The sequence below is a fragment of the Pan troglodytes genome, chromosome 19 (genome assembly GCF_028858775.2).
Source record: "Pan troglodytes isolate AG18354 chromosome 19, NHGRI_mPanTro3-v2.0_pri, whole genome shotgun sequence".
Lineage (NCBI taxonomy): Eukaryota > Metazoa > Chordata > Mammalia > Primates > Hominidae > Pan > Pan troglodytes.
In genome coordinates, this window is record NC_072417.2 from 29,847,888 (window position 1) to 29,874,525 (window position 26,638).

General features: G+C 41.8%; 1 protein-coding gene across 21 annotated transcripts in view; it reads left to right on the forward strand.

Moving 5' to 3' along the window:
• Window positions 1–26,638, forward strand: part of LOC745883 (puromycin-sensitive aminopeptidase-like protein) — a 95,905-nt gene that overhangs the window by 12,667 nt on the left and 56,600 nt on the right. For 20 of the 21 annotated variants that reach the window (XR_010152884.1, XR_010152883.1, XR_010152886.1 and 17 more), the window contains exons 2-3: window positions 1,762–1,846; window positions 24,557–24,634. Coding sequence is in view for 6 of the 21 variants with exons in the window: in XM_054671624.2 (XP_054527599.1) it covers window positions 1,762–1,846; window positions 24,557–24,634 (163 nt within the window). In the remaining 15 variants the exon portion in view is untranslated. Of the gene's footprint in view, window positions 1–1,761; window positions 1,847–21,151; window positions 21,270–24,556; window positions 24,635–26,638 lie in introns of all 21 variants that reach the window. The other variant, XM_054671625.2, reaches the window with a different exon arrangement.

Sequence of the window (26,638 nt, forward strand, 5' to 3'; positions counted from 1 at the left end):
CCTGACCTCATGATCCGCCTGCCTCGGCCTCCCAAAGTGCTGGGATTACAGGCGTGAGCCACCGTGCCCGGCCTTAATTTTTGTATTTTTAGTGGAGATGGGGTCTCTCTACTCTCTATGTCAGCCAGGCTGGTCTTGAATTCCTGGCCTCAAGTGATCTGCCTGCCTGACCCTCCAAAAGTGCTAGGATTACAGGTGTGAGCCACCACACTCGGTGGTAAGAGTTATTGTATAAAGTTTTGACATAATTTATAGTGTCAGCCTTCTTCCTCTATCCTCACAGAAGGCCTCATGGTGAGTTTGATGTGCAGGTTAGAATATATAATTATTGCAATATGTTGTAAGAAATGTTTCCTAATTAAGATTTTTATGAAATTAAACGTATTTATTTATTTATTTATTTATTTTGAGATAGAGTTTCACTCTGTTACCAGGCTGGAGTGTAGTGGCAGGATTTCAGCCCACTGCAATCTCTGCCTCCCGGGTTTAAGCAATTATCGTGCCTCAGCCCCCTGAGTAGCTGGAATTACAGGCCTATGCCACCTTGCCTGGCTGATTTTTGTATTCTTTTTTTTTTTTTTTTGAGACGTAGGCTCACTCTGTCGCCCAGGCTGCAGTGCAATGGTGCGATCTCGGCCCATTGCAAGCTCACCTCCTGGGTTCAAGTGATTCTCCTGCCCCTGCATCGTGAGTAGCTGGGATTACAGGTGTGTGCCACCAGACCTGGCTAATTTTTAGTAGAGATGGGGTTACACCATGTTGGCCAGGCTGATCTCAAACTCCTGACCTCAAGTGATCCGCCTGCCTCGGCCTCCCAAGGTGCCAAGATTACAGGTGTGAGCCGATGCCCCCAGCCTATTTTTATTTTTTGAGACAGAGGCTCACTCTGTTGTTCAGGCCGGAGGTCAGTGATGTAATCATAGCTCACTGCAGCCTTGCTTGACCTCCTGGGCTTAAGGGATCCTCCTCCCTCAGCCTCTCCAGTAGTTAGGACTATAGGTGGGTACCATCACACCCTCCTAATTTAAAATTTTTTTTTGTCTCACTGTGTTGCCCAAGCTGGTCTTGAATTTTTGACCTCAAGTAATCCTCCTGCCTCAGCCTCCCAAAGTGTTGGGATTACAGGCATGAGCCACTGTGCCCAGCCCTTTAATAGTTTAAAATCAAAGTTTAAGTAGAAAACATTATTTTATTTGGCTCATTGGTTAGATGTAAGTGATGTGAAATACTTAAACATCCATTATTGTTTTTAATATAATTTGGAAAATATGAGTTGCTTTGGATTATTAAAACTTCATTTGTTTGTACCATTGATGCATAAATTCTCAGTCTAGGTTTTAGCGAAGTCTGGATTTTAAAAAATTGACTGTGATATTAGTTCAAGTCTTACGAACATCATTATTATTATTATTTGAGAGACACAGAGTCTTGCTCAGTTGCCCAGGATGGAGTGCAGCTGCACAATCACAGCTTATTGCAGCCTCAACCTCCTGGGCTCAAGCAGTCCTCCCACTTCAACCTCCCGAGTAGCTGGGACTATAGGCACACATCACAACTCCTGGCCAATTTTTGTATTTTTTGTAGAGATGGGGTTTCGCCATGTTTTCCAGGCTGGTCTCAAACTCCTGGGCTCAAGGGATCCTCTTTGCTTAGCCTCCCAAAGTGCTGGGATTACAGGTGTGTGCCAACACACCTGGCCAAGTTGTATATACTATTAATCTAGGCTATTTCTGACACTGTTGATTTTCCTTTTCCCCTTAGGTGAGGCAGGCGACTAATCAGATTGTGATGAATTGTGCTGATATTGATATTATTACAGCTTCATATGCACCAGAAGGAGATGAAGGTAAGAGCTGTTTTCCATTTTAATTTGCTGTCTGCATGTGCATATGTGGGGGGCGGGTGTGTGTGTGTGTGAGAGAGAGAGAGAGAGAGAGACATTTTCAGGTTAAGACTTCAATGTTTGTTACTTTAGAAATGGGTAAATTCAGCTGGGTGAAGTGGCTCACGCCTATAATCCCAGCACTTTGGGAGGCTGAGGCGAGCAGATCCCTGAGCCCATGAGTTTGAGACCAGCCTGGGCCACATGGCGAAACAAAAACAAACAAACAAACAAAAATATTAGCTAGGCATAGTGGTGCGTGCCTGTAGTCCCAGCTATTTGGGAGGCTGAGGTGGGAGGATCTATTGAGCCCAGGTGGCCGAGGCTGCAGTGAGCCATGACTGCGCCGCTGCACTCCAGCCTGTGCGACAGAGTGAGACCCTGACTCAAAAAAAGAAAAAGAAAAAGGGTAAAATGTTTATGGGAAATATTGAATAGTATAACCTAACAGTATTGTGAAATAAATGTCACAATTTACTTTACTTTTAAATTTATTTTTATTTTTATTTTTTTTGAGACAGAGTCTTGCTCTGATGCCCAGGCTGGAGTGCAGTGGCGTCATCTAAGCTCACTGCTATCTCTGCCTCGTGGGTTCAAGCAGTTCTCCCTGCCTCAGCCTCCTGAGTGGCTGAGATTACAGGTGTCCACCATCATACCTAGCTAATTTTTGTATTTTTAGTAGAGACAGGGTTTTGCTATGTTGGCCAGGCTGGTCTTGAACTCCTGATCTCAGGTGATCTGCCTGCCTCCCAAAGTGCTGGGATTACAGATGTGAGCCACCACACCCGGCCAAATGTCACAATTAAAATTCTACTTCCAAGATTAACTTATTTTGTGGTACTAGGGAAATCATATTTTCATAAGTATAAAATGAATATAATATGCATAATAAAGCTGATGAGTTATTTGAAAAAGTAAGTACTTTGAACATGAAAGGCTCCTCAAAGAGGCTTCGTTTTTATGTTTTTCTTAAAGTTTTTTTTCTTTTTGTACTATAGTTTAAAATTGAGATAAATCATACTCCTAATTCAGAGAAAAACATTTGCTTTATGAGACAATATGAAGATTAGAAGCTAAATAATAGAGTTAGTTACAGGGGAAGAACATGCTAAAAAGAAACATGGTATAGAATGTGGAACTCCGTTAGTGTCTATAAAATGAGAACTGTTTTAGATCTTATAATTTTAGTATGAAAGTAGTCCATTTTGACTGGAAATCTTATTCCCGTATGAGCTGCTTTTTAAATAGATACCAAGTTTGGCATAAACTCTTACAAGTACATCAGTATTGGAGCTGGATTGCTTTTTACTTTTTTTTTGAGAGAGTCTCGCTCTGTCACCCAGGCTGGGGGGCAGTGGCATGATCTCAACTACCACAACCTCTGTCTCCTGGTCTCAAGCCATCCTCCCACCTCACCCTCCCAAGTAGCTGATATTACAGGCGTGTACCACCATGCCTGGCTAATATTCGTATTTGTATTTTTTTATAGATATGGGGGGTCTTCCTATATTGCCCAGGCTGGTCTTGAACTCCTGGGCTCAAGGGATCCGACCTCTTCGGCCTCGCAGGTTGCTGGGATTACAGGCAAGAGCCACCACACCTGGTTGCCTTTTTACTTCTGATTTCACCTAGACATTCCTTGTCAAAATGGTTATTGGTTACTCTGAGACTTCTTTAATAAAAAATAACTTAAGGCCGGGCGCGGTGGCTCACGCCTGTAATCCCAGCACTTTGGGAGGCCCAGGTGGGCGGATCACAAGGTCAGGAGATCGAGACCATCCTGGCTAACTCGGCGAAACCCTGTCTCTACTAAAAATACAAAAAATTAGCCTGGCGTGGTGGCGGGTGCCTGTGGTCCCAGCTACTCGGGAGGTTGAGGCAGGAGAATGGCGTGAACCCGGGAGGCGGAGCTTGCAGTGAGCCGAGATCGCGCCACCGCACTCCAGCCTGGGCGACAGAGCGAGACTCCGTCTCAAAAAAAAAAAAAATAAAATAAATAAAATAAAATAATTTACACATTTGATCTTTTAACTTACATTTTATATTTTGATTTCCTCTCTCCTTTACATTATACTGAAAAGAAGTTTCATTTTAAGGCCTCATAACATTTATGATTTTTTCTTAAACTATTTTGTCTATAGAAAGTCAAAGTAGTAGCAGTTGAACATACTGTTCCCAAGAAGTACTTCAGTTCAATTGATTGTAATGTAAATTAGATCAAACTGCTGGAAGAACAGATTCTTCAAATGGACTTGAATGAGTGCCAGCTTTTAAAAAATTGTCTGGTAAATGAAAGAGTGATTATTTAATTTCTTTAACTGTGGAGAAAAATAGAAGTACTTTAGCCAGGTATATCAAAGCAACAAGGCTTTCTTTGTTGCAGGTAGAGAATGTTTAAATTCGATGTGTGGTTTTAAAGTGGTATGTAGATAGGTAGATCTAGTAATATAAATGTGTACCTTCCAGCTGGCATGGTTTCAGCTCAAGTTTGTTTTTTATCTTCCTATACTAAAAATGTCGGGATAGAATTCAGGTGACTGAAAAGTTCTTTTTTTTTTTTTTTTGAGATGGAGTCTAGCTCTGTCGCCCAACGATCTCAGCTTGCTGCAACCTCCACCTCTGGGGTTCAAGCAATTCTTCTGCCTCAGCCTCCTGAGTAGCTGGGATTACAGGCGTGTGCCACCACACCCGGCTAATTTTTGTATTTTTAGTAGAGATGGGGTTTCACCATGTTTGTTAGGCTGGTCTTGAACTCCTGGCCTCGTGATCCACCCGCCTCAGCCTCCCAAAGTGTTGGGATTACAGGCGTGAGCCACCGCGCCCAACCTGACTGAAAAGTTTTGAATATGTGTAACCGAATGTTGCTAAGCTCATAATGATCTGTATCTCACGGAAGCCCAGTTAGTGTTCTTGCTAAGAGAGTCAGGAGAGAAATGAAAACTTAATGGAAAAGAAGATTTGAAGAGAGATTCTGATAAAACATTAAATTATTTTAGATACATAATATATATTCAATGCTGGGTGCGGTGGCTCACGCCTGTAATCCCAGCACTTTGGGAGGCTGTGGCGGGTGGATCATGACGTCAGAAGTTCAAGACCAGCCTGGCGAAGATGGTGAAACCCCATCTCTACTAAAAATAAAAAAATTAGCTGGGTGTGGTGGCGGGTGCCTGTAATCCCAGCTACTCAGGAGGCTGAGGCAGAGAATTGCTTGAACCCGGGAGGCAGAGGTTGCAGTGAGCCAGGATCGTGCCACTGCACGCCAGCCTGGGTGACAGAGACTCTGTCTCAAAAAAAAAATATTTTCCTTCAGAACTAGCTAAGGTACATTTCTCAACACTTTTCTACCACAGCAACAGGAAAAAACCTGAAGTCATGTGTAAGCCCATGTAATTTTAGAGTTTAAGAGAATGGGAAGTTGTATGAGTTGTTAAAGTTTGAATTGGGGGCAGCCAGGTGTGGTGGCTCACACCTATAATCCCAGCATTTTGGGAGGGCTAGGTGGGCGGATCACCTGTGGTCAGGAGTTTGAGAACAGCCTGGCCAACATGGTGAAACACCGTCTCTACTAAAAACACAAAAATTAGCTGGGCGTGGTGGCAGGCACCTGTAATTCCAGCTACTTGGGAGGCTGAAGGCAGGAGAATCGCCTGAACCCGGGAGGCGGAAGTTGCAGTGAGCGGAAATTGTGCCACTGCACACCAGCCTGGGCGACAGAGCAAGACTCTGTCTCAAAAAAAAAAAAAAAAAAGTTTGGATTGGGAACAGGGATAGATTTGGCCTTCCACATGTATGTGTGTGTATATATATATATAATAAAAAGAAGATAAAAGTAAAATCAGAAAATTACTTTTAAGGCATGAAATTGTTGCTTCTTTTAATTTTTTTTTTTTTTTTCTTTTTGAGATGGAGTCTCGCTCTGTCGCCCAGGCTGGAGTGCAGTGGCGCAGTCTCGCCTCACTGCAAGCTCTGCCTCCCGGGTTCACGCCATTCTCCTGCCTCGACCTCCCCAGCAGCTGGGGCTACAGGCGCACGCCGCCACGCCCAGCTAATTTTTGTATTTTTGGTAGAGACGGGGTTTTACCGTATTAGCCAGGATGGTCTCGATCTCCTGACCTTGTGATCTGCCCGCCTCGGCCTCCAAAAGTGCTGGGATTAAAGGTGTGAGCCACTGTGCCTGGCCAATTGTTGCTTCTTTGTGTAAGTTTTTATTTGAAGAAAAAGGCCATTTTTTTGTGATATGTGCAGTCATCCTAAAAGACCTATGGGCATGTGTCTGTTTTTTTTTTTTTTTTTTTTGAGATGGAGTCTTGCTGTATTGCCCAGGCTGGAGTACAGTGGCGCAATATCGGCTCACTGCAACTAGTAGAACTTTCTTTTTTTTTTTTTTTTAAAGAACTTGTTTTAAAATAATCCTTAATAGGCTTTTATTAACTCTGTTTGGATATTAGTTATGTACCCTTTTCTCTTTGCAAAAATGAAAGATCATTTCAAGTAGAAATTAAAGGTTTGTTTCTCATCCCTTTCTTTAGATATAGTAACGGTTATACCAGATATATATATATATATATATATATATGTATTTTTTTTTTTGAGACAGAGTTTCACTCTTGTTGCCCAGGCTGGAGTGCGATGGCATGATCTTGCTCACTGCAACCTCTGCCTCCCAGGTTCAAGCAATTCTCCTGCCTCAGCCTCCCGAGTAGCTGGGATCACAGGTGTGCACCACCACGCCCAGCTAATTTTTGTATTTTTAGTAGAGACAGGGTTTCACCATGTTGGCCAGCCTGGTCTCGAACTCGAGACCTCAGGTGATCCACCTACCTCGGCCTCCCAAAGTGCTGGGATTACAGGCATGAGCCACCACGCCCGGCCCAGTTATACCAGATATAAGCAAATTTGCTAGTAGTTTAGATTTCTGGAATTGTGCCAACTACACATCAAGAGACTATTTAGCTTTGTTACAGAAGTCAGTATCAGTTTCTTGTTATAAGACAAGACCTGGTTTTACAGACTTTTCTATTTCTCAATGGAACTTTACTCTAAAGATATACTCTTCCATTTAAATACGAGTTCCAAAACCTACATTATATGGTGGCTGCTTAATAAACATTTAACATTTTGGTTAATTTAAATCTTGTTGATGTGTATACATGAATAACTGGGCTAAAAGCAGATACCTTTGATTATTGTGAAACTTCAAGTAAATGTTGTGTGAAAAGGACCCCTTCTGTCTCACAAATTCTGGCCCCTCAGCTCATTGTCTGAACAGTGATTCCCTTGTATATAATAAATTTCCTTGGTTTATATATAATAATAAATGAAGTTTATTATTTATTTGAACTTTTTACCCCTGTAAATACCAAGGTTCTTTTTGCCTAAGTGGTAATTTGTATCATTCAAAGAGTTTTTATTAAATATTATTATTATTATTTGAGATAGAGTCTCACTCTTATTGCCCAGGCTGGAGTGCAGTGGCACTATCTCGGCTCACTACAGCCTCCATCTCCTGGGTTGAAGCGATTCTTGTGCCTCAGCCTCCCAAGTCGCTGGGATTACAGGTGTGTGCCACCAAACCTGGCTAATTTTTAAATTTTTGTAGAGATGGGGTTTCCCCATTTTGGCCAGGCTGCTCTCAAACTGTTGACGCCCACCTTGGCCTCCCAAAGTGCTGGGATTACAGGTGTGAACCACTGCACCAGACCTTAAATACTCTGTTTAAGTGATAGTTTGATAAGTGTGAACGCAAGTCTGAAATAGGTTTCTTTGCTTGTGAGAAAGTATAACAAATTGCCAAGACAATAGTGACAAACAGAGGGCATATTTTTCAAAGAGGAAGAGTTTATATAGTGTTAACATTAAGACAAAAGTCTTAAGTTTCTAATTTCTGATCTTGTTTGTTGGGATTTCTTTTTTTTTTTTTTTTTTTTTTTTTGAGACAGGTCTTTCTCTGTCATCCAGGCTGGAATGCAGTGGCGCAGTCATGGCTTACTGCAGCCTCCTGGGCTCAAGTTACTCTCCCGCCACAGCCTCCCGGAGAGCTGGGATGGCAGGCATGTGCCACCACACCTGGCTAATTTTTTAATTTTTGTAGAGATGGGGTTTTGCAATGTTCCCCAGGCTGGTCTCAGACTCCAAGACTCAAGCAGTCCTCCTACTCAGCTTCCCAAAGTGCTGGGATTACAGATATGAGCCACTGTGCCTGGCCCTTGTTTGGATTTCTATGCTTATCTGTGAAGTATATTCTGGTTTCTATGCAGGATAGACCCATTCTCAAATAAACAACCCTTAAGTATCATTAGTTCAAACTGGAGCCAAATAAATGTCAGCATTAGAAGGAGCAAGTGATAGTTAGCCAGCCCCTTTATTCCTTTTTAGTGCAAATCAGAGATAAAGAACATGAAGTTTGCAGTGTATTTGCATTCTTTCATTTTTACATTTGTTGGTTTTGAATAATATTGAGGGGCTGTCTGATAAAGAACCTGTGTAGGTTTCCATATGGCTACATACAAAGTATATGAGTGTAGAATAGTTTTAAATTTTGTCTTAGTTATATTTGGTAAGTTTTAAAACGTTATTTAAATAGCCTTAAGGTGATATGGATTGCTTTAGTGACTGCTGTTTTAGGAATTTAGTTGGCTTATTGCTGACTATAGAGGGAACGTTTTATCTTCTTTTTAACCTCCAGTTCAGGTTAGGTGCCTAACCAAGTGAAACATTTTTCATAATATAATGTTTAATAGTGATAATTATAAAAATAATGATGAGTTTAGTGTTTACTCTATACCAGGCACTAAGTGCATTACATGTTCACATAGAGAACAACCGTAGGCACAGAGAGGGTATCTACTTTAGGTAATAAAACTGATAAATGTTAGAGCCAGGATTCAAACCCAGGCGGTTTGGATCTAGGGTCCATGTACTTTCCACTCTATTGCCTGTCATTAATGTAACCACACCATATTGCAATTATTTGTTTGTGTCATGTCTGTACTACTTTTCAATGGAATCTTAAGATCCTTGAGGGGCCGGGCACGGGTAGCTCATGGCTGTAATCCCAGCACTTTGGGAGGCCGAGGCGGGCGGCTCACCTAGGGTCAGGAGTTCAAGACCAGCCTGGCCAACATGGTGAAACCTCGTCTCTACTAAAAAAAAAAGTACAAAAATTAGCTGGGTGTGGTGGTAGGCGCCTGTAATCCTAGCTACCCGGGAGGCTGAGGTGGGAGAATTGCTTGAACCTGGGAGGCAGAGGTTGCAGTGAGCCAAGATCACGCCATTGCACTCCAGCCTGGGGGACAAGAGACTTCTACTCAAAAAAAAAAAAAAAAAAAAAGATCCAGTAATTATGATTCATTCTTTTTCATTTGTGGTTTTTCCTGGTATCTGACATATAGTAGGGATTTAATAAATATACATTGAATGAAACGAAGAAAATCTAGATAAATGGAGTAAGTCTGTCATACAGTAGTTCCTCCTTATCTACGGCAGATGTGTTCTAAGACCCCCAATGGTACGCCTGAAACCACAGATAGTAGCAAAACTTATATATGCTATGTTTTTCCCTATACATATGTACTATGATAAAGTTTAATTTTTACGTTAGAAATAGTAAGAAATTAACAAAAGCTAATAAAAAATAGAACCATTATAACAATATACTGTAATAAAAGTTACATGAATGTTGTGTGCATCTCTCTCTTTTTTTTTTTTTGAGACGTTGCTCTGTCGCCCAGGCTGGAGTGCAATGGTGCGATCTCAGCTCACTGCAACCTCTGCCTCCCAGGTTCAAGCGATTCTCCTGCCTCAGCCTCCTGAGTAGCTGGGACTACAGGCGCATGCCACCACACCCGGCTAATTTTTTGTGTTTTTAGTAGAGACGGGGTTTCACCGTGTTAGCCAGGATGGTCTCCATCTTCTGACCTCGTGATCTGCCCGCCTCGGCCTCCCAAAGTGCTGGGATTACAGGTGTGAGCCACAATACCTTTTTTTTTTTTTGAGATGGAGTTTCACTCTTGTTGCCCAGGCTGGAGTGCGATGGTGTGATCTCGGCTCACTGCAACCACTGCCTCTCGGGTTTAAGCAAGTCTCCTGCCTCAGCCTCCCAAGTAGCTGGGATTACAGGCATGCGCCACCACGCCTGGCTAATTTTGTATTTTTAGTAGGGACAGGGTTTCTCCATGTTGGTCAGCGTGGTCTCAAACTCCTGACCTCGGGTGATCTTCCCCCCTCAGCCTCGTAAAGTGTTGGGATTACAGGCATGAGCCACGGCGCCCAGCCAGTATCTTCTTTTTAAAAAAAATTATTTCATTTATTTATTTTTAGAGGCAGAGTCTCTGTTGCCCAGGTTGGAGTGCAGTGGTGCCATCATATCTCACTGCAGACTCAAACTGCTGGGCTCAAGTGATCCTCCTGCTTCAGCCTCCCAGTTAGCTAGGACTATAGGTATGCACCAACACACCCAGCAAATTTGTAAAAATTTTTTGTGAGTCAGGTCTGGCTTTATTGCTGAAGTTGGTCTTGAACTCCTGGCTTCAAGCGATCCTCCTGCCTCAGCCTCCCAAAGTGCCAGGATTACAGGCATGAGCCACTGTGTCCAGCCTCTCTTATAGTATCTTATTGTATTATACTCACTCTTCTTCTTTGACATTTCCAAACTGCTAGCATCACTACTCTTGTGCTTTGAGGCCATTATTAAGTACAATAAAGGTTACTTAAACACAAGCCTTGTGATACATTGACAGTCAATCTGATAACTGAGATGGCTACTAGGTGACTAATGGGCTGGGTGGCATATATATACAGCATGGATAGGTCGGAGAAAGGGATGATTCATGTTCTGGGCAGAATGGAATGGGAGGGCACAAGATTTCATCACACTATTCAGAACAGTACAGTTTAAAACTTATGAATTGTTTGTTTCTGGAATTTTCCATTTAATATTTTCAGACTGTAGTTGACTCTAGGCAGTTGAAACTGTGGAAAGTGAAACTGCAGATAAGGGGGACTTGTCAGGTCTGCATTTCTTCCTGTGCTCTATCCTATTAACTTTATGGGTAACAAAATTATTTCGTATTTGAGATTATTTTGTTACCAGCTTTAACTTGTATTTTACTTCCCTTTGAGGACTACCATCAAGATACTTACTAATTGTAAAGATTCTTTACGGTATTTTAAATATTAAGAAAATGGAGAGCATAAAAAACTGCTGTAAATTATGTAGTTTTTGCATTAAATGTAGAGAAAACACTGATTGCATAATGTTAGTAACATTGTAGTGTATGCTCTTCTTTTTTTTTTTTTTTTTTTTTTTTTTTTTTTTTTTTGAGATGGAGTTTCGCTCTTATCGCCCAGGCTGGAGTGCAATGGCATGATTTCGGCTCGCCGTAACCTCAGCCTCCCAGGTTCAAGTGATTCTCCTGCCTCAGCCTCCTGAGTAGCTGGGATTACAGGCATGCACCACCACAGCTGGCTAATTTTGTATTTTTAGTAGAGATGGAGTTTATCCATGTTGGTCAGGCTGGTCTCGAACCTCCGACCACAGGTGATCCGCCTGCCTCAGCCTCCCGCAGTGCTGGGATTACAGGCACAAGCCGCCGCGCCCGGCCACGTATGCTGTTCTTAAGTGTGAAGCTGGAAGAGTTAGTTGTTCTCCAAATCAATGCTTCCTTCCTTTTTTTCAAGGCATTAGTAGAAACTGATGTTTTCCTGGTACATAAGGAAGAGGAGGCTCACAACTGGAGGGTATCAGAGATCTTTCATTGCTCTAGGCCTACCAGGCTGGTCCAAGGGCCAAGGGAATTATTATCTTGATAAACCTGTAATCCATGTTTGGATCTGCCACAGTTAGGGAAGCTCTGCTATAGTTTCAAGTTAATAGAATTAGAAGGGAAGTTAGGTAGTAGTCAGGGCTCATTTTATTTATTTGTGCCTTCTGTTTTACTTTTTTTTTTTTTTGAAATGGAGTCTTGTGCTGGCGTGACCTCGGCTCACTACAACCTCTGCCTCCCGGGTTCAAGCAATTCTCTTGCCTCTGCCTCCCAAGTAGCTGGGACTACAGACGCAGGCCACCACGCCCAGCTAATTTTTGTATTTTTAGTAGAGATGGGGTTTCCCACGTTGGCCAGGCTGGTCTCGAACTCCTGACCTTGTGATCCACCTGCCGTGGTCTCCCAAAGTGCTGGGATTACAGGCATGAGCCACCGCACCCAGCCTGTTTTACTTTTTTCTTGATCCCAGATCTTTTTCAGTTTTCTTGCTTTTTTTCTCAAAGAACTAACCATTTCAGTTAACTATTATTTCCTTATTAACTTCTGCTTCCTTTGGGTTTACTTTGCAAGGTTTTTTTTTTTATTTTTGAGACGGAGTCTCACTCTGTCACGCAGGCTGGAGTGCAGTGGCGTGATCTTGGCTCACTGCAATCCCTGCCTTCTGGTTTCAAGTGATTCTTATGCCTCAGCCTCCTGATAGCTAGGATTAAAGGCATGTGCCACCACACCCAGCTAATTTTTGTATTTTTAGTAGAGGCGGAGTTTTACCATGTTAGTCAGGCTGGTCTCAAACTCCTGACCTCAAGTGATCGGTTCGCCTTGGCCTCCCAAAGTGCTGGGATTACAGGTGTGAGCCACCGCTACCGTGCCCGGTCTACTTTGCAGATTTAAAAAAACTTCTTTAGGCTGGTCCCAGTGCAGTGGTGTTTATAACTCATCAATCATAGCAGTTACAGATTTCTTTATTCCTTCTTCCCTCCCACTGCTTCACTTGACTACCCTTAAAAAAAAACAAAAAACAAACAGAAGTCTTGAGATGGATGTTTGGCTTATTACTTTTCAGTCCTTCTTTCTAGTATATTCATTTAAATATAAATTTTAATCCTAAAAATGTACTGCTTTTAGCTGCAGCCCACACTTTTTTTGGTTTGTTTGTTTTGGGGGAAATTCTCCAGGCAGTAGTTATGGCTGTTGTTGCTTGCTGCTGCTTCTTTCCTATTTTTGTTGATAGCTTTGTGAGAGTACCTGTAATGTTGACATACTATAAAGGGTACATCTTAAAATATGTAATTTGATAAGTTTTCTCATGAATGTAACCAGGTAATGAGCATATTCATCACCCTAGAACATTTCCTCATGCCCCTTTATAATCCTTTTCTCCCCTTTTCCTTGCTCCTTCCCCAGGCAATTATGATTTGATTCTGTGTTGGTTTTTTTTTTTTTGTACAGAGTCTCTGTCACCCAGGCTGGGGTACAGTGGCTCTATCTCAAGTTACTGCTACCTCCACCTCCCAGCTTAAAGCAATTCTTGTGCCTCAGCCTCCCGAGTAGCTGGGACTTCAGGTGTACGCCACCACACCTGGCTCATTTTTGTGGGTTTTTATTTGTATTAATTAATTAATTTTTATTTATTTATTTATCTAGAGATGGAGTCTCGCTCTGCTGCCCAGGCTGGGGTGTAGTGGTGTGATCTCGGCTCACTGCAACCTCTGCCTCCCAGGTTCAAGCAGTTCTCCTGCCTCAGCCTCCCAAATAGCTGGGATTACAGGCTTGTGCCACCATTCCTGGCTAATTTTTTCTATTTTTAGTAGAGATGGGGTTTCACCATGTTGGCCAGGCTGGTCTTGAGCTCCTGACCTCAAGTGATCCAGGTGCCTCAGCCTCCAAAGTGCTGGGATTACAGGCATGCGCCACCACACCTGGCCCACCCCCCACTTTTTTTTGAGACGGAGTCTCGCTCTGTCACCCATGCTGGAGTGCAGTGGCTAGATCTCGGCTCACTGCAGTCTTTGCCTCCTGGGTTCAAGTGATTCTCCTGTTCAGCCTCCCAAGTAGCTGGGATTACATGCGCCTGCCACCACGCCTGGCTAATTTTTGTGTTTTTGTAGAGACGGGGTTTCGCCATGTTGGCCAGGCTGGTCTTGAACTCCTGTCCTCAGGTGATCTGCCTGCTTTGGCCTCCCGAAGTGCTGGGATTATAGGCGTGAGCCACCGTGCCCAGCCTCTTTTTTTGTTAAGATAGGGTCTTGCGGTTGGGTGTGGTGGCTGACGCTTGTAATCCCAGCACTTTGGGAGGCCGAGGTGGGTGGATCACAAGGTCAGGAGATCGAGACCATCCTGGCTAACATGGTGAAACCCTGTCTCTACTAAAAATACAAAAAATTAGCCGGGCGTGGTGGCGCATGCCTGTAGTCCCCCCTACCTGAGAGGCTGAGGCAGGAGAATTGCTTGATCCCGGGAGGCGGACGGAGGTTGCAGTGAACCGAGATTGCGCCATTGCATTCCAGCCTGGACAACAGAGCGAGACTCCATCTCAAAAAAGAGGAAAAAAAAAAAAAGATAGGGTCTTGCTGTGTCACCCAGGCCAGAGTGCAGTGACAGGATCGCAGCTTACTGCAACCTCAAACTCCTGGACTCAAGTGATCTTCCCACCTCAGCCTCCTGAGTAGCTGGAACTACAGATATACACTACCACGGTGCCTGGCTAATTTTTTTTAGTAGAGATGGGGTCTTGCTTTGTTGCCTAGGCTGGTCTCGAACTCCTAGCTTCAAGGGATTCTCTCACCTCAGCCTCCCAAAGTGTTGGGATTACAGGCATGAGACACCGTGCCTGGCCTGTTTTTTCTTATGACATATTTTTGTTCTAGAATTAATTTTTCCAAATTTGCTTGTTTTCTTTGTTTTGCTTGGTTTTGGTTTTTTTTTTTGGAGTTTTGTTTGTTTGTTTGTTTTTTTAAAGTAACTTCGCGTTACTTGCCAAATTTTTCAGGATTGGGATTTTATATTTTTGAACATAGTAAGCAGGTATATGAATAGTTTGCTAGTATCTAGGGGAGCTTTATTTTGTTCCCCGTTGGTTCCTAATACTTAAGGTTCATCTTTTTCCAATGTCTGGGCTTCAGATATTCAGAAGTTTAGTCACATTCCACTTGTGGACTGCTTTTCTTCTTGTTCATCTTTCCTGGTAGGATATCACTTTTTTGGTTTCAAGCCCAAAGGAGGGGGTCATTTACTCAAGCCTCTTGTCTTGTCTCTTCTAATAGAGATAGAGTCTCACTGTGCTACCTAGATAGACTATGTTACTTGAACTCCTGGGCTTAAGCAGTCCTTCCACCTCGCCTCCCAAAATGCTGGGATTACAGACACAGTGCCCACCCAGCCACAAAGCCCCCAGTGTTGATGGGCCCTGGATTTCCACTTTTGTCCCTGGGGCCTATAGCCTCAGCTTCCAAATCTGCTACATCTCTGCTAGATCAGCAAATGACCCCAGAGCAAAAGTGGCCTAGAATGCAAAGCTTCCTCTTTATGGAATTTCATCCTCTTCTTCATCTTGATCACCTTATCTTGTTCTATGATTCTTTTAAGGAGAGGTTTTCCCTTCCTTCCAGCTTTTTTAGTTTTGTGGGTGTCAAGTAGGAGAGAGATAATTAGTTTGAATTATATACTCCTCTATTACCCAAATATAAAGTCCTTTAAAAAAAAAAAGATAAACTGAGGCCTAGACAAATTAAGTAACCGTGTAAGACCACATAATCAATGGAAATCCTGGTCCAGAATCCTGAGTGATTTTAATGAAATAGTTCACAGTCATTTATTAAGAGCAGGGGCACCCTAGAAGGAATTTTTTGATTCTGTTGAACCAGATTTATATTTGGCACATGCTCATTCTTTTTAGACTTTTTAGATAGCCTAATAGGATAGGACCATCACTATGTTATATAAATATGAAATCCATTTGAAAATATGGGACCTGTCAGTGTAGGTACTGCTTGAACTGTAACTATGCATATATCTGATTGGCTTTTATGCCCTACGGTGAGAAGGAGGTCACCTTGAAGCTTTGCAAAGTAAGTTCTTGGTTCCATTTTTCACTTGAATCCCCCTTGGATATCCGCCAGAATGATGTGTTTTCTTTCCCATTGCAACATTATTTTCAGCTTTGTGGAGAAACAAAGTATGTTCCAAGTAGCAGGTAGTCACTGTAGGCCTTCTTTGAACTGTGAACTTTATTTTTTTGCACCTGAACTGCTTTCTAAAACCACATAAACAATATGATAGGGAAGTTGCTATCTGAATAAAAAAACAAAACAAAACCTCACAATGTGTTTGATCTAGTACTGAGCTACACTGGTATATGTGGGCTATATAGAATTATGTGGTTTAGATTACTTGTTTAAGTATAGCAGTGGCTTGGAGGAAAATACATTCTGAGTTTCAAATGGATAATTTGTAAAGGAAAATTTGAAGTACAGTTGACTTGGCACTTCTGATATTGAAATTTTAGACGATTTTATTTCTGTATCTCAATGTAATGCCTAGGCAGAATCCACTAGATGCTTGTATAGATGGTATAAGGAATAATGATTTCGGCTATTTTAAAAATTTTCAATCTTTTTTTAATGTTGCCTCTTGAAATACCATCTTGTACTTCTCATTTTCCCTATACCTCCTTTTATGTGATTAAGTTTTATTATGTATAGACATAAAGGGGGCCTGGCACAGTGGCTCATGCCTGCAATCCCAGCATTTTGGGAGGCCAAGGCACAAGGATTGCTTGAGCCCAGGAGTTCAAGACAAGCCTACGCAATGCAGTGAGACCCTGTCTCAAACAAAAACAAACAAAAAAAGGTTTGGGGGGGGGTGCTATGATATTATGATACATATGTTGGTTTTCGTCCACAGTTTCTGTCATAGAACACCCATAGTCCCTGTTATTTCCTAAGTGACTAAAACAATACACATATATTTTATTGAAATATTTGGCCTTTTATTCTTGGTTTTTGAAGTGGCTTCAGTACAGCTTCAGATCAATAAAAGTGAAAGATGGTCTTTTGTAATAACGTTGGGGCACTTTAAACCTCAGAAGCAGGCTTCAGAAAACAGAATCTCTCTCTGACCTTTTCTTGCCTTGCTTTTACCTGCTCCTTTTTCTCCCCAAGCAGGCAATAGAAACTAAAAATATACTCTGATCATCCCCCAACATTCTGTCTTGGAGCTGACAGCAAAGAAATTATCTGACCTACCTTGTCTGATTGGAGGTCATAAGACCCCCATTTCAGAAGGCATCCTGCCCTGTACTTGGGAGGAAAGAAGTTGCACAGAGAGGCCAAGGAGACTCTGAACAGAGAGGCCTTGCTAGGTTTCCCCACTCAGTCTGTTAGCATTAGGTCCTACTTTTGTCCAATCATATTTCTACACGGTTGTCCATGCTTCAGTCGTGACGGTCCAGTGAAGTCCTGGACCGGGTACAGAGAGCTTCCAGATAGCTGAACACGTGGAGGGTCCTGGAGGGTGGTGCACCCAGGGAGGGTATGAGAGCTCTGCACCCCTTCCCACATGCCTTGTTCTGTGCACCTCTTCATCTGCATTCTTTGTGCTGTTCTTTATAATAAACCAGTACATGTGTTTTCCTGAGTTCTGGGCACAGCTTTAGCAAATTAATCAAACCTAAGAAGGGGGTCATGGGAACACTGACTTGAAGCTGGTTGGCCAGAAGTTCTGGATGAGGCCTGGCCTTACAACTAGTGTCTGAAGTGGGGGCAGTCTTGTGAGACTGAGCCCTCTCTCAGCCTGTGGGATCTAATGCTGTCTCCAGGTAGATAGCATGAGAATTGAATTGGATTAGAAGGTGCTCAGCTGGTGGTATCTTCTGCAGAACTGATTGCTTCTTGTTGGTGGGGAGAAATCCCCACACATTTGGTCACAGAAGTCTACTGTGTTGATGATTGTGGTGTAAGAGCAGAGGAAAAGCAATTTGATTTTTCTCCACAAGGGGAAGAAAATATTTCATGATTCAACTAATGATTTACCTTTCATTGTAAGGTTATCATGCTCAAGTATTAATGTAGGAAGGCTTTTTTGATGCAGAGTGTGTGTGTGTGTGTATATATATGTGTGTGTTTGTAGAGGGCTAACATTAAAAAGGGAAATGTAATAAGGAAGAAGAAATGGTGTTCTAAACTTAAAACCCATTTCATCTGCTAAATCGTCCTAGTGAAATACCAACTTTAGTTAATTTAAAAAAAAGTTTAGTTAATTGTAAAAAAAAAAAAAAGAATCTCTTCATTATATTTTAAAAACCATTTGTGTTTCCTTTTTCTGTATTTTATTCATATTTGTCCATTTTTAATTGCAGTGTTATTCTTATTCTTGTTATTGATTTTTTAAAACGGGGTCTTTATATTTGAGTGAAATTAACCTTCCATCATGAGTTGGAGCATTTTTTCCCCAATATATACTTCTCTTTTGATTTTGCTTATGGTCATTTTATAATGCCATGGTTTTTTTTGTTGTTTGTTTGTTTTTTTTTTTTTTTGAGACGGAGTCTCGCTCTCTCAGCCAGGCTGGAGTGCAGTGGCGTGATCTCAGCTCACTGCAACCTCCACCTCCCCGTTTCAAGCGATTCTCCTGCCTCAGCCTCCCGAGTAGCTGGGATTACAGGCGTGCACCACCACGCCTGGCTAATTTTTGTATTTTTAGTAGTAATGGAGTTTCACCATGTTGGACAGGCTGGTCTCAGACTCCTGACCTCAGGTGATCTGCCCATCTTGACCTCCCAAAGTCCTGGGATTACAGGCATGAGCCACCATGCCCAGCCTGGTCATGGTTTTATACATGCTATGTTTATAATCAAATTTTACTTCTATTTAATAGATGACTAACACACTTACACATAGATGCTTATACCCAAATATGTATGTTTATAGATTTTAAAATGCTAATTATATTTAAAAGGCCTAATAAGTAGTTTCAGCAAAAGCTGTTATATATATGTATATAATGGACCAATTGCAGTTGGATGAATAAAGAACTGTAAGGTGTGTTATGATCTAGAAAAGTGTTTCTTTTTTTTTTTTTTTTGAGATGGAGTCTTGCTCTGTTGCCCATGCTGGAGTGCAGTGGCACGATCTCGGCTCACTGCAAGCTCCGCCTCCCGAGTTCACGCCATTTTCCTGCCTCAGCCTCCTGGGTAGCTGGGACTACAGGCACGTGCCACCACACCCAGCTAATTTTTTGTATTTTTAGTAGAGACGGGGTTTCACCATGTTGGCCAGGATGGTCTCGATCTCTTGACCTCGTGATCCGCCCTCCTTGGCCTCCAGAAGTGCTGGTATTACAGGCGTGAGCCACTGCTCCCGGCCCTGAAAAGTGTTTCTTAACAATAACTAGGAACTGTGCTGTGTGTTTTATATAAGAGTATATTATATAATTTTTTTTTTCTTTGAGATGGAGTCTCACTCTGTTGCCCAGACTGAGTGCAGTGGTGCAATCTCAGCTCACTGCAGCCTCTACCTCCCAGGTTCAAGTGATTCTCCTGCCTCAGCCTCCCAAGTAGTTGGGATTACAGGCGCACGCCACCATGCCCTGCTAATTTTTGTATGTTTAGTTTTACCATGTTGGCCAGGCTGGACTCAAACTCCTGACCTCAAGTGATCCTCCCACCTCAGTCTCCCAAAGTGCTGGGATTACAGGTGTGAGCCACCGTGCCTGGCCCCCAATCTTTAATTAAGAAGCAGGTGCCAGGCACAATGGTATACTCCTATAATCTCAGCTACTCAGGAGGCTGAGGTGGGAGGACTGCCAGTGCTTGAGCCCAGGAGTTTGAGACCAGCCTGGACAACATAGTGAGACCCTTATCTCAATTTTAAAAAGAAAGAATTAGGTAATGATATGATTTTAATTTTATAGGTGTGGAAACGGAGGCTTAGAGAATTGAATAATCATATATACCTTATAAGATTCTCTCATACTCCATTTTTAAAAGTTTTCGATCAAGTTTAAGTTGTATTGATACACGATATATAGTGAAGTGTCTATGTACAATGCTTAAGTTACATATATATACATTTCCAATTATGAATATATTGCAAACTGTATTAGTGAATGAATTATTCATTTATCATATCAGTATTATATATTACTATAATATATAAATATACTAATTATATATTAGTATTAATGTAAACATTAATTTAGAAATACTTTTTTCTCCAGTGAAGCCTCCTCAGACTTCTCATATGCATCTTCAGTATTTATGGGTTTCTACCCTTTAAACAATCTAACAGTTCCAGAGCAAATATTATCTTCTAAGAGGTTTGAGATAGATCCTTATTTGAATCAGTATATTATGTTGTGACTGGAAATTTTATCCCTAGCCATGTCTCTATTCACATAACATTAGTAAATGTAATTTTTCATTAATATATTTCATATGAGTAGCATTAATGATCTCCATGACGTAATTACTTAGTCTGTTGCTTTTGAAGTGATTCATTCATTCTACAGATACTTACTGAACACACACTATGTGCCAGAAACTGCTAGCATTGGAAGTAGAGCTGTGAACAAAATCAAGCATCAACATTTCTGATATTTGAGAAGATAGGCAACAAGCAAATATGTGATGTAAAGTAGTGATAAGTGCTGTAAAATCACAAGAGGGTATAGAATGAGGATTGTTCTTCAAGTTGATAGAACAGATCTTTAAAGAAGTGATTTGAGGCTGGGCGTGGTGGCTTACACCTGTAATCCCAACACTTTGGGAGGCCGAGGCGGGTGGATCATGAGGTCAAGAGACTGAGACCATCCTGGCCAACGTGCTGAAACTCTGTCTCTACTAAAAATACAAAAATTAGCCAGGCGTGGTGGTGCGTGCCTGTAGTCCCAGCTACTCGGGAGGCTGAGGCAGAAGTGCTTGAACCCGGGAGGCGGAGGTTGCAGTGAGCCAAGATCATGCCACTGCATGCCAGCCTGGGCGACAGAGCAAGACTCCATCTCAAAAAAAAAAAAAAAAGATTCGAGGCTTCGTGTGGTGGTTCATGCCTGTAATCCCTGCACTTTGGGAGGCTGAGGCAGGAGGATCGCTTGAGCTCGGGAGTTTGAGGCCAGCCTGGGCAACATGGTGAAACCCCATGTCTATAAAAAATACAAAAATTAGTCAGGTGTGGTGGTGGGCGCCTGTAGTCCCAGCTATTTGGGAGGCTGAGGTGGGAGGAACACTTGAACCTGAGAGGTCAAGGTTGCAGTGAGCCAAGATGGCAGCACTGTACTCCAGGTTGGGCAACAGAGTGAGACCCTGTCTCAAAAAAAAAAAAAAAAAGTGATTTGAGTAGAGGCCTGAATGACATAAAGTGTTTAGATATCTGGAGAAACACTTTGCAAGCAGATGCAGAAACCCTGGGGTTGGAAAATGCTTAGTCTGAATAGTAAAAGAGGCACCACCAGCATGACTTCTAGTTATTGTGCTACACCCTGCACATTTTTTTTTTCTTTTTCGAAACAGGGTCTCACTCTGTCACCTAGATGGGAGTGCAGTGGCATGTTCATGGCTCACTCCAGCTTCAACCTCCTAGGCCTCAGCAGTGCTCTTGCCTCAGCCTTTGGAGTAGCTGGGACCACAGGTATGTGTCACCACGTATGACTAATTTTTTTTTATTTTTCCTGTGTTGCCCAGGTTGGTTTTGAACTCCTGGGTTCAGGTGATCCTCCTGCCTTGGCCTCCCAAAGTGCTGGGATTCCAGGCAAGAGCCACCATGCCTGGCCCTGGGCAACATTTTTATTGTCAGTCATTTAATAGCCTAGTCTAATGGATGTGTAGTGATATGTCATTGTGATTTTAATTTGCCTTTCCTTAATGGCTAATGATGCTGAACACTTTTTTATGTGCTTTTTTTTTTTTTTTTGCCATTTATAAATTTTCCTTTGTGAAGTTTAAGTCTTGCCATTTTTAAATTGGGTTGTTTACCTTTTTATTCAACAGCTGTAGGTTTTTTTTTTTTTTTTTTTTGGATACAGAGTCTCACTCTGTCTCCAGGCTGTAGTGCAGTGGCACATCTCGGCTCACTGCAACCTCCGTTCCCAGGTTCAAGTGATTCTCCTGCCTCAGCCTCCCAAGTAGCTGAGATAACAGGCATGCACCACCACGCATGGTCCACCCACCTCGGCCTCCCAAAGTGCTGGGATTACAGGCGTGAGCCACTGCGCCCAGCCCAGAAAGGAACATTCTTAAGCATTGAAGTGATTCTTGTCAAATTTGATTTCTATTCAAATTTAGGAGCTGGGCCAGGCACGGTGGCTCAGCCCTGTAATCCCAGCACTTCGGGAGGCTGAGGTGGGTAGATTGCCTGAATCCAGGAGTTTGAGACCAGGCTGGACAACATGGGGAAACCCCTGTCTCTACTAAAAATACAGAAGATTAGATGGGCCTAGTGGCACCTCACGCCTGTAGTCCCCAGCTACCCCGGAGGCTGAGGTGGGAGAATCTCCCGAAGCTGATGGGAAAGGTAGCAGTGAGTTGAGATAGTGCCGCTGTACTCCAGCCTGGGCAACAAAGTGAGACCCTGTCTCAAAAAACAAAACAAAACCAAACAAATTTAGGAGCTAGCTTGTGATTGTAGAAATAATTTTGGCAATAGAAGTGAGGGAACTGAGTTGTAGTCTAGCTAGTTAACATGTGACAAACCATTAACTTTATATGTCTCATTTTCTTCATCTGTAAAATGAGGAAGATTTGATTAGAGGATTTATTAAAGTTCTTTTAAAATCTGAAATTACAGTTTCTTAATTGGTTTTGTAGAGATTTTGGCTTTATAAAAATGTGTGAACCATAGTGACAGTAGAAACATTTGAAATCCTATATTTGGGTGATTCATAAAAGAAAGGAAGAATTATGGGCATCTTGCCTGTAAAATGTTATGTAATCTGAATCATTGTTACCCACAGCATCCTGTGACTGATAAAGGTACTCATGCCCACCTCTCCTCGCTTGTCTTTCTGTAGTACTTTCCTTTCTCCCCGCCTCAATAATAGCTTTATTGATGTATAATTCACATACCATACATGTCATCTATTAATATTTAAAGCATACAATTCAGCGGTTTTTAGTCTATTTACAGAGTTGTACAGCCATCATCACAATCAATTTTAGAACACTTTCTGAACTCCAGAAAGAAAGTACCCTGCCTATTTTCCCTCTATCACCTAGCCCTAGGCAACTATGAATCTACTTTCAGCCTCCATAGATTGCCCTGTTATGGACAAATATGTGGCTGGTTTCTTAGGATAATGTTTTCAAGGTTATTTACGTTGTAGCATGTGTCAGCTATTTCATTTCTTTTTGTTGTCAAATAACATTCAATTGTATGGATATACCACATTTTATCTATTCCATCAGTTGATGGACATTTGAGTTGTTTTCATTTTGGGATTATTATAAATAATGCTACTATGAACATTTGTATACAAACATTATGTGGACATGTGTTTTCATTTCTCTTGGATATATACTTAGGAATGGGATTGCTGTATCACATGATACCTCTGTATTTAACCTTTTGAGGAATTGCCAAACTGTTTTCCAAAAGTGGCTGCACCATTTACATACCCACTAGCAATATATGCTCCAGTTTCTCTACATCCTACCTTATACTTTTTTTTTTTTTTTTTTCTTTTTTTGAGACAGAGTCTCGCTCTGTCGCCCAGGCTGGAGTACAGTGGCACAATCTCGGCTCACTGCAACCTCCGCCTCCTGAGTTCAAGCAATTCTAAATTATCATGCCTCAGCCTCCCGCATAGCTGGGATTAGAGGCGTTTGCCACCATGCCTGGCTAAGTTTTGTATTTTTAGTAAAAATGGGGTTTCGCCATGTTGGCCAGGCTGTTCTCGAACTCTTGACCTCAGGTGATCCACACGCCTCGGCCTCCCAAAATGCTGGGATCATAGGTGTGAGCCACCATGTCCGGCCTGATTGGCCAGCTTTTCATTTGGAATGGGGATAGGACATAGTTGGAAGTTGGTGTCTTTGGTTATTTCCCTAACATGTCCAAGCATCCTAAAGTATCAGTCAAATAAGCAGTCTCTTCTCATTCCTGGCAGAGAGTAAGTCAAAGCCTTAATTCAATTTGCATACCTGTTTTCATGTAACAACAAATAATTTTTTTTTTTTTTGAGACAGAGTTTCTCTGTTGTTGTTTAGGCTGGAGTGCAATGATGCGATCTTGGCTCACTGCAACCTCCGCCTCCCGGGTTCAAGCGATTCTCCTGCCTTAGCCTCCCAAGTAGCTGAGATTATAGGCATGCACCACCACAGCCGGCTAGTTTTGTATTTTTAGTAGAGACGGGGTTTCTCCGTGTTGGTCAGGCTGGTCTTGAACTCCTGACCCCAGGTGACCCGCCTGCCTCGGCCTCCCAAAGTGCTGGGATTACAGGCGTGAGCCACCACGCCTGGCCACAACAAAGAATTTTACCCAAGTGGGTATGATTTATATCTTAGTTTGAATTGCTACTTACCTTTGGGGAACAGACCTTTCCTTGATGTATCTTTAACACTGAAATCTTGGCAAGTTGCCAAGTCTCAAATGTTCATGAGTAAGACTGCAATATCACAATACCATAGTCACACAGGAATCTGATAGAAAAGCATCACATTTATAAAGCTTTCTTTCCTGTACATTACTGACGTTTTGTGAATTTTAAAGAATTTGTAATTATTTTTAAGGAGCATATTTAATGTAGTTAATGTAACCTAGAATAGGCTCATTTGAAATGAAACTCTTGCTAATAGGAACTTAATTCACCAAATTAAGAATATTTAGTTTTTGTAGAGATTTTGCTCTTGAAAATGTTGCAGTCTTGATTTCGTCTTGTCAGTCCAGTCAGAATTGTGAAGTAATTTTTTTTCTCATTCCAGAAATACATGCTACAGGATTTAACTATCAGAATGAAGATGAAAAAGTCACCTTGTCTTTCCCTAGTACTCTGCAAACAGGTAAGAGACATAGCTTTTGTAAAATCTCGTGATGAATATAGTGACATCTGACTTCCTCCAGAGAAATTTATTGTATGCCATTTTTTCCCTCGTTGTTATTAGCAGATTAAGTATTAATCCTTTGAGGCGGAGTCTTACTCTATTGCCCAGGCTGGAGAGTAGTGGCGTGATCTTGGCTCACTACAACCTCCACCTTCCAGGTTCGAGCGATTCTCCTGCCTCGGCCTCCCGAGTAGCTGGGATTACAGGTGCCTACCACCACACCGGCTAATTTTTTTGTATTTTTAGTAGAGACAAGGTTTCGCCATGTTGGCCAGGCTGGTCTTGAACTCCTGATCTCAAGTGATCTGCCCGCCCTGGCCTCCCAAAGTGGTAGGATTACAGGCAGGAGCCACCGCGCCCAGCTGTATTAAGAGCTTTTTAAAGAGGTTTGTTGCAACTTTTGGGCCACCAGCATTTCCTTCTGTGGAAGTTGGGCTACGAAAAGCAGGGTTTCCACCTCCTGTCACTCTATATTCTTTTTAAACAAACAAGCCAAGAAAAACAGGACAAAAACTAAAGATCATTCTATCCTAGAATGTAATGTATTGTTTTCCAGTTTTACCTTTTTAAAAATGCCTTTACCTAGGCCGGGCATGGTGGCTCACACCTGCAATCCTAGCGCTTTGGGAGGCCAAGGCGGGCTGATCACTTGAAGCCAGGAGTTAGGGACCAGCCTGGCCAACATGGCAAAACCCCATCTCTACCAAAAAATACAAAAATTACCCAGTGTGGTGGCTCATCCCTATAATCCCAGCTACTCAGAAGGCTGAGGCAAGAAAATCGCCAGAAGCCAGGAAGTGGAGGTTGCAGTGAACCGAGATCGTGCCACTGCACTCCAGCCTGGGTGATAGAGTGGGACTCTGTCTAAAACAAACGAACAAAATACCTTTACCTAGCTCCATCTTCTGTTAATTGAATCCAAATCCCTGAAGTGAATGGTCACAGATGATTTTGATATACAACCAGAGATCAAATAGGTATTGTGTTATTGAGGGCACAGAAAGAAAGATACGTTGATATGTTACTATTGTTAGGTATAAAAGCACAAAGAAATAGACTTTCTGAGCTTAGTATATGTGGAAGAAATTATATACCAATCAGTTGGTGAAGTACTAAGACTTTGATGAATGAACAAATGAAAAGGAACAGATAATTCAAAAGGAAGAAAATGTAAATGACTAATAAACATGTGAAAAGATATTGAGCCTCCTAGTAATGAGAAATTTTTGCTTCTCATGTGAGCTGAAATTTTAAAAATTCCCAATGATATGGCTGCCTTGATATCGCTGGGGGGAGTATAAATCCATGTAATTTTTTTGAAAAGCATTCTGGCAGTATATCAAGAGCCTAAATATGTTCATGTCCTTTGACCCAGCAATTCTGCTAATAGGAATATATCCCAAGGAAAAGTCATAAATACAGAAAATACTTTATGCCCAGAAGTGTCTGAGATATTACTTATGGTAGTAAAAAATTATAATTAATATATTTGTTCAACACTAAGGAAATGATCAAGCCAGGAATGATATATCTATATAGTGAAATATACTTAGCAATTAAAAGTGAGGTTTGTGAATTCTTAACCCTGTAAAGTGCTTATTATAATGTAAAATTGAAAAGAAGAATATAAAATTACATATTTAAGGTGGTGAATCATGTCTCTAAATGGCACAAATAAAATGATAATTATGTCTGGGTGTTGACATAATTGGTGATTTTTATTCTTATTTACATCTTTTGTCTGATTTTCACAATTTTCCTACTGAGAATCTATTTAATTAATATAAAACTATTTTTAGAAAAAATTTAAATTGGAGACATTTAGTCTTTTATTTCAGTGCTCTTGGTTGGAGGCCCTTTATGTGTAATTATTATAAAAATAAATGGGCCGGGCGTGGTGGCTCACGCCTGTAATCCCAGCACTTTGGGAGGCCGAGGCGGGCGGATCACGAGGTCAGGAGA